Raw genomic sequence first — 7,579 nt, 5'->3', positions numbered from 1 at the left:
GACTGCGGGGACTGCCGCCGTGATCGCGGGCGGGCACGTCTGCATGCCTGCCACGTCACCAGACGCGTGCGGCCGGTCGGTTTAATTCTTTTCCCTCCCGGGCGGGCAGGCTGTATTCATATACGTATTGCTCCGCCTGTTTTTTTTTTTGCGGGCGGTCGGACCGGCGGGGGAAGCTTTTTCAAAATATGCCCATCCTGCCCTCTGTTATGAAGGGGTATTGGGCAATCTCGGCCGTCCTTGTGTTTACAATGGGTCTACCGAAGCGCGGAAGTGTATATGTGTTAGCAGATCACCCAGGGTTGGGCTCTCCATTTCCAGGCGAGCTTCTGCCTCTGCAATCTGCATACGTGTTTGCCTCCAAGCTCCAACTACCTTTTCCTCTGCTCGCTTCTCCGAACCACACATCAGCTATTTAGTTAGTAGTTAAGCTCCGTGAGGATGAGAGTATCCTCTTCTATCTTTCTTGGCCAACAGTAAAATATCTGATTTCTGTACGGTTGATTGCTACCACTATCATACTGTACAATTCTATAGTGGATGCTATATTAAAAATCATCACTAGTGGTGCATTGACAACTCAACCCACAAATTACTACTTAATCCCTCTGCTTGACCGCCCAAGTCTGAAATGGGAGCTTATCTGAACGTTGGACCTGGACGCGCCCACAGCTTCCTTCCACACATCGCTCTTCTGACCAAGATTAGTAGCAGTATACTTTGCTGCTGCCCCCCATTGACTTGGCATCGGTTCAACCTCTCAATCAGGAGAGCAAATACAATAAAAAAATACAAATAATTCCCTTCACATAATAAAATAGAGAAAGGAGTCGGAATACCCATGGATATACACAGCTGTGTCACCATCAACCCAACTGTGGTTGCCATCTTGCATCACTGTGCAAGTAAGCATAGCTCAGCGACAGGGACACTCAGGCTGATCCAGTTCCCTTTGCCTGCGCTAATCAGGACAAAGAGCAGCCTAATCTCTCCTCTTTCCAGTGCAGACAAAAAGGCCCATGCCAAAAGAGGAGTCCCAACGCACATAGTCGGAGGAAGATCATCACGATCCAGAAACCCAAGAAAAGACATGAAAAACACTTCGCTTTTCGTTTGGAAGGAGCGACTGGCCGGCTGAAAAAGAAGTCTGAAACGACGACCGGATTTCACCGATGCTTTGCCATCTCCGGTGGTCAGCGGCTCAATGTAAACCATCAAAAATCAAATTTGACAAACGGTCTTCCTTCTGATCCACCAAGAACATACTAATACACATCGCTGGTCTGCAGAAAGGACACGTATATCATGTGGGGTGTTGGAAGCAAGCGCTGTCGAATGGATCTGCCCATTAAAACAGTTTATGTTTATATGTATAGCACATCGGATTTTAAGATTCTTTTGGCACTTGCAAATAGACAATATATACGCTTTTTGTACCGTTGTGCCCATCAATGTGCGGAGAAGACAGACCCACATGCTTCTTGGTGTGCCCTCGCTTGGATCCATGGTGGGGTGTGCCAATACCAGCAGCAGTACTTGGATTCGCTCTACCTTACCGCGATGTCAACACTAGTGCTGGTACTTGGATTTGCTCTTCATAATTTCCTCGTTTTCACTTACCACCATACATCCAATTCAAACTTAGAAAATGAGGAAATTATGAACAAATGTATTTCCTTGAGTGCGAAAACAATGTATGTTTTCTAAGGTATATTGGTATCGGGATGATATTAATATATTTGCTTCGATAGAAAAATATAACTACATTCCATGGTATAACTCGAGTCGGTGTCCTTTGTTGTTCGGAGCTGTTGGTGGCGACTGGTTCTAGTCGCGACACGACTACCTGCTCATGCGAGCATGGTCTTCACTTGCATAGCACCTCACGTCAAGACCGTGGTGCGCATGTAACTGTTGAGATCATGGAAAATGGTGACAACATCACAAGATGACTTTGATTTGATGGTGCTTCTCAAGTATCGGTTTCGAGCTCCAAGGTGAAAACCCAAGATCTAGCCTTCGGTGGTTGTATCTGACAGCGATGACGCTTGATTGTTGTTCCCTTACTAAAGGCGTCGCTGTTGGAGAATTATTTCTTCTTGTATCGAATGATGTTAAGAGATGATTGGTGCGGATATGGTTATTGTTGTCGTCTTTTTACCATTGTATTGATCGTTTCAGAGTTTTTGTTTTACTCCACCAAGGCGTAGCTTCGGTATTGTTAGACTTTGCTAGTTGCCGGTGTGATTTTTGTGAGTGTAGGTGTTGGCTATGTGCATCTTACCTATACAGACGTTATGTGTCCTCATTGTGTTTGTATCCTTTAATCCTGCATTTAAGCTGATAAAATTTCCTTTGATATTTTTTAAAAAAGCCCACAAGAATGCACAAAATTACCACAACAATCTTTCATTGACATATATGTCCATTTTAATCTATATTCATTCTCACAAAGACACATCACTATAGATGCCTAGACAAAGTATTTTAACATAACTTGGAGATGATTTTATCTTAGAGTAAAATTTTCCTAGGATTCCTTCACCTAAAAGTTGCAACACCATGGCTCCTACATGCTAAACATAATCCTTGTACTACTCCCAACCTAACCCCACTTATAAAAAAATAACATTGTTAACATTTTTTTAGCCCAAATCTCCAAGCAGTAAGAAGGCCATACAAACCAAATGATGCAAAAAGGAAAGCTCAAGTCTACAAGACGAGGAAACATCAAACATCAAAACCCTACAACCACCATAGCATTAGCACAGCGCCGCGCAGCAGTTACTGCCGCCCCCAACTCTGTGCTCCGCCGTGTTGCCCCGCTCCCATTGGCCGCCATGGGCTCCTGCCTCTCCACCCAGCCCGGCGACGAGCCGGCATGGCCGCTGCGGTGGCGCAAGAGGCCCCATGGCGAGCGGGAGGGCGCGGCTGCCGGCGGCGCCTTCTTCTCCGGCGGCGGCGGCGGGGGTGGAGGCGGCAAGAAGCTCCCCGGCGAGGGCGAGATGACCGAGGAGGAGCTCGCGCGGGTCGCCGGAAGGACGTGCGCGAACGGCGCGAGCGCCGCGGCGTGCCTCCACACGCAGCAGGGGCGGAAGGGCACCAACCAGGACGCCATGGTCGTCTGGGAGGTAAGCTGCCAGCGGCTAGCAACCGCTATATTTTTCCTTGCTTGGTGGTTTGTTCCGGCGGATTTGGAGTCCCGATCGGCGGCGGCGCTCGGTCCACGGCCGATTCTTGGTTCAAACCGATGCCTTTCTAAGTCAACTGCTCGCGTTTACTCTCGGAAGTCTTCCTTAAGCGCTTCGTGCTAATCACTTGGTTTGTGCCTGGATTACTGGTGGATTTGGATTCCAATGTTGTTTGAATCAAGCGGAGATGCGTCTTTGCCCAGCGGAGTGTTTGATTCGAAATGAGAGGGATTTTACTTCACAATAGTGATTAGTTTGGATTTCTAGTGGGGTTGGAGTTGGGTCATTGTTTAATTTGGTTCCAGAGGATGAACCATTTTTGCTCTTCTGGATCGATTATTGTGAAAACGAGCAGTCTGCTAAGTTTTCGTGTGTGCTCCTAACGGTTTTCTGATAATTTCTGTAAAGTGTTCTCTGGTAGTATATGGGACATGAGTTGGTTGTGGTATTGAACCACTGTTCTTGCCCTTGGCTTGATTCGAGACTTTGTGCATGGTGCAAGTAAGATCCTTCGCAGATGTTTGTACCTTTCTTTGTTTTGTTCTCTTCTTCGATGTAAAGAACGTTATGTTCTTGTTCCTTTCTTCACATGGATGTGATTGAGGGGTCAAGTGATTGGCTGTGGCGATTGATAGCTGGCTTGCTCTATCTTGGGTCCATCCCCTTCAATTAATCAGTCCAGCTTAACTGCTATGTTGGTTCCTTAAGCAGTAGGCTGTGATAACAACTGGAGTTCAACATTCCTCAATTTTTTTTATTAATTCCTCAGAAAGAAAATGTTCCTCAAAAACATCTGGAGTTTAACTGAAGAGAGGTGCAATATGGAATATTATTTTTCATTTCTTGAGAACTAGGACTAGCTAAAATGCATGTAGGTATCTAAGAATCATTTCTAAGATGCATGAAGAGTCATGTACTTAAGATGACAGCAAAGAGAGTTTATGCCTGTAGATTCTCAGAATAGTGCTTTTGATTGCTAATATTCAAAGCAAAAAGGTACTACCTACTTTATTGGAGTGGGAGGTACTTCCTTGACAAATTTGTAGTGTTTCAATTGGAATTGAATTGAATCAGCCTTTAGTTCTATCCACCGGCTTTTTATTCCTTCTCCTTGACAGTCTTTTCTCATATCCATCCTTTCTTTGAGATTATACTGGCAGCCAAATTTTTATCGTGTTTCCACATTTCATTGTGAGTAATAGAACTTTCTTAATGTAGTACTATTCTCAGAAATTGATTGTCATTCCAGTGGTTACAAAACAAGCCTGCTGAATTTATTTAGTCACATGGTAATTTGCCCCATGAGTTAACCTTGACTAGCTACCGAGTTTTACCCTGGTTTCTTAGGTACTATTTGAAGTATGATTATCTGATTCCATCCCGTAGGTAAATTTCCTACATTTTGTCTCCTCAAATTGCTTTACGCCAGTGAAGTTACTCACTCTACCATATTCTTAATATTTCGTGGTGAAAATATGAGCATAATGGACGTGTAATAGTCCAATAATACAGTTTATTGTAGCTTCGCCCATCTCTTTGATACCTTTTGTGGAATAGCAAGGGTATGGCTGCAGTTACTTGTTAGAAATGAACAATAGTCCCTACTAGCTGATCAGATCACTTGATACTGAGGGAAAAACAGACACTTATATTGCAGTAAATTGTATTTACTTGACAGCTACGTAACACCCCCTTGCTTTCACTGCAGAGTTTCAATTCAAGTGATAGTGTCTTCTGTGGCGTGTTTGATGGTCATGGTCCATATGGCCATTTTGTCGCCAAAAAAGTTAGAGATTCTCTTCCCGTTAAGTTACTCGCACAATGGAAAACTAGTGCTAATGTGGGCACTAGTCCTCATCTAAATGGAAGCATTTCCGGAAGTTTGAACTCCGAAGAAACAGCATCTGCTGTTGATGATGAATGGGGTGAGTCTGCTGATGTTGAAGGGAGTGATATGCTTCCTGAGACATTCCTTCCACTTAAACAGTCTTATTTGAAGGCTTTCAAATTGATGGACAAGGAGCTCAAGATGCATCCTACGATCGATTGCTTTTGCAGTGGTAGTACGGCAGTCACATTGGTCAAACAGGTGATTGATACTTCTAAACATGCCTTAGTGTTCGTAGATAAATTGCTGGTTGAAGCTTTTAAAAACAAGTGCTGGAGTATAATTTTCATTGGTGGATGAACTGGACTTGCCTCATTCTCCAGGGATGGGATCTTGTAGTTGGAAATCTTGGGGACTCGAGAGCAGTAATGGCGACACGGGATGCCGCTAACAATCTAACTGCTGTACAACTCACTGTTGATTTGAAGCCTAACCTTCCCAGTATGTTCATTTCTCTCCCTTAGTATTTTAATTGGTTTTTTCGATTTCATATTTTCGTGTGGTTACCATACTCTTCCCATTTTCCCTGTAAATGCCTTGATCGAACTATCATTTAATATAGTGGCTATTGCTAATTATCCAGATTGATCACTTTGTTTTTTGTTTTTTTTAATAATTATTCTTCATTTCTTTTTCTACAGAGGAAGCTGAGAGGATCCAGCAATGCAGAGGAAGGGTTTTTGCTCTTCAAGACGAGCCAGAAGTTTCAAGGGTATGGTTGCCGAATAACGATTCTCCTGGATTGGCAATGGCAAGAGCTTTTGGAGACTTCTGCCTTAAAGATTATGGCTTAATATCTGTTCCACAGATATCATATCGCCGTCTTACTGAAAAGGATGAGTTTATAATACTAGCCACAGATGGGGTATGCTTCTTAGCATTTTACTAAAAATGGTCCTTCAAATTAGAAATTTCATATGTTCAGGCATAAGCTTTTACATCCTTCACCAGCTTCAGTCCTGTTATATGTTATTATATTCAGAAAAAAACTCAATTGCTGCAGGTTTGGGACGTTCTTTCAAATAAGGAGGCTATTGATATTGTAGCTGCAGCTCCATCTCGAGCAACTGCTTCCAGGGCTCTTGTTGATTGTGCTGTCAGATCTTGGAGATTGAAGTTCCCAACATCCAAGAGTGATGACTGCGCTGCTGTCTGCCTGTTCTTGGACCATGAAAAGTCACCTAACTTGGTTGAAGAGAGTGAAGCCAAGAATGAAAAGGCAGAACCTGCCAAGGATGCTTTGATCTCAGACGCCGGTGATAAAATCAATGAAGACATTGCGGATGTGAATGAACACATCTCCAGGGAAGAGCACCCTGAGCCCACATTGGAACACTCATCCACGCTAAGAAATGTTGATGAGATTATGCCGGTGGACGAACCTCCTGTATCAAAGGAACCTGAAAGGTGCGGGTCTGCCCGCAGCCTGGCTGACTGCATATCGACAAACGAGGAGGAGGAATGGTCTGCGCTCGAAGGCGTGACACGGGTAAATTCCCTCTTGAACCTTCCAAGAAAACTCTCAGGTGACAAGAAATCTACCAGCTGGAAGAAGCGACGCTGAGCGAACATTATGAAAAAAAACCATCTGCTCTGATGAAAGTCAGGTAGGGTGCTCGCAGTGGCGCATCACAGCCGGCATTTTTCAGCCGAGCGCGTGCAAATTCTTCAGCCGATTTTAGGTCCCTGCCCTAGATTGTTTCAGGCTGGCTGGCAGGTGTGTACATTCAAGAAGATTGTTTTCTCTTCTTCCTTGTGGTATTTGTCAGGAGGCGTTCCATGCTTGGGCTTCTTTACTTGTATGTGCATATGAAAGTTTTTGTTCTGTGAGAAGCTTTTCTGTAAATCATGTAAGACCTCCTCTTTAATGTCGGGATGTTCGGTTGTAGCTGTCCTAGAACAATAACTCAATTCTCTATGTGTAGTAGGCCATATGAATTTTCGCCTCAAGAGTGTAAGCTTCTTTAATTTGTACCGGCTCTTCTCAAGATTATCACTTTCTTGCCCTTTGCATAAGCCTTGAATTTGGCAGGAATTTAGGGAAAGCAATGGCTTCTTATCAAATATGTCAAGAGATTTGGTGCTGATATGTAAACACACTGATATTTCTACATAGTCGCTATAAAGTCATATGTTTAAACATAATAGTTCTTATGAAAATACCAAAGGTAAACATAGTTCCACACGCATCCATAATGTATGGTTGTCGCCAGTGTGTCCAGGACAGTGTGTTCCTCGAAGCTGATCAAGTCCCGTCATCCACTTGCCACCTCCTCTCTTTGGAGGTGTCTGGCGTTGGTTGACAAGCGGGCTTTGTAGTTTGTTTGGTCGTTGGTGGTTGTCTTCGGACTTGCCTGGGTGTGGTGTTCGTGCTACGATTGTTGTTCGCAGCGAGTGATAATGTTCTTATACTTATAATTCTGCCCTCTATAAAGCTACAGTATGCCTAGGCGTACTCTTGAAAAAAAAAAGTTCCACACGCATCCACATGAATAGTAAA

At 43.9% G+C, this 7,579-nt stretch overlaps 1 protein-coding gene across 1 annotated transcript; it reads left to right on the top strand.

Moving 5' to 3' along the window:
- The first annotated feature begins 2,741 nt into the window (after positions 1–2,741).
- On the top strand, positions 2,742–7,088 carry LOC119337029 (probable protein phosphatase 2C 66). The gene is made up of 5 exons (XM_037609130.1): positions 2,742–3,131; positions 4,900–5,280; positions 5,403–5,520; positions 5,721–5,944; positions 6,083–7,088. Exons 1-5 carry the CDS (start codon positions 2,841–2,843, stop codon positions 6,641–6,643), a joined length of 1,575 nt encoding a protein of 524 aa, XP_037465027.1. The 5' UTR covers positions 2,742–2,840; the 3' UTR covers positions 6,644–7,088.
- Positions 7,089–7,579: the final 491 nt, after the last annotated feature.

The sequence above is a fragment of the Triticum dicoccoides genome, chromosome 7B, assembly GCF_002162155.2.
Source record: "Triticum dicoccoides isolate Atlit2015 ecotype Zavitan chromosome 7B, WEW_v2.0, whole genome shotgun sequence".
In the NCBI taxonomy this organism is placed as follows: Eukaryota; Viridiplantae; Streptophyta; class Magnoliopsida; order Poales; family Poaceae; genus Triticum; species Triticum dicoccoides.
Note: the sequence above shows the minus strand (reverse complement) of the source record. Positions and strands in the feature narration are given on the sequence as shown.

Bases quoted from the DNA above. Each gene is read 5' to 3' on its own strand.
- LOC119337029 (XM_037609130.1), top strand. From the start codon at position 2,841: ATGGGCTCCTGCCTCTCCACCCAGCCCGGCGACGAGCCGGCATGGCCG. The intron at 5,521-5,720 runs GTATGTTCATTT...CTTTTTCTACAG, and splicing joins TTTGAAGCCTAACCTTCCCA to AGGAAGCTGAGAGGATCCAG. The intron at 5,945-6,082 runs GTATGCTTCTTA...CAATTGCTGCAG, and splicing joins TAATACTAGCCACAGATGGG to GTTTGGGACGTTCTTTCAAA.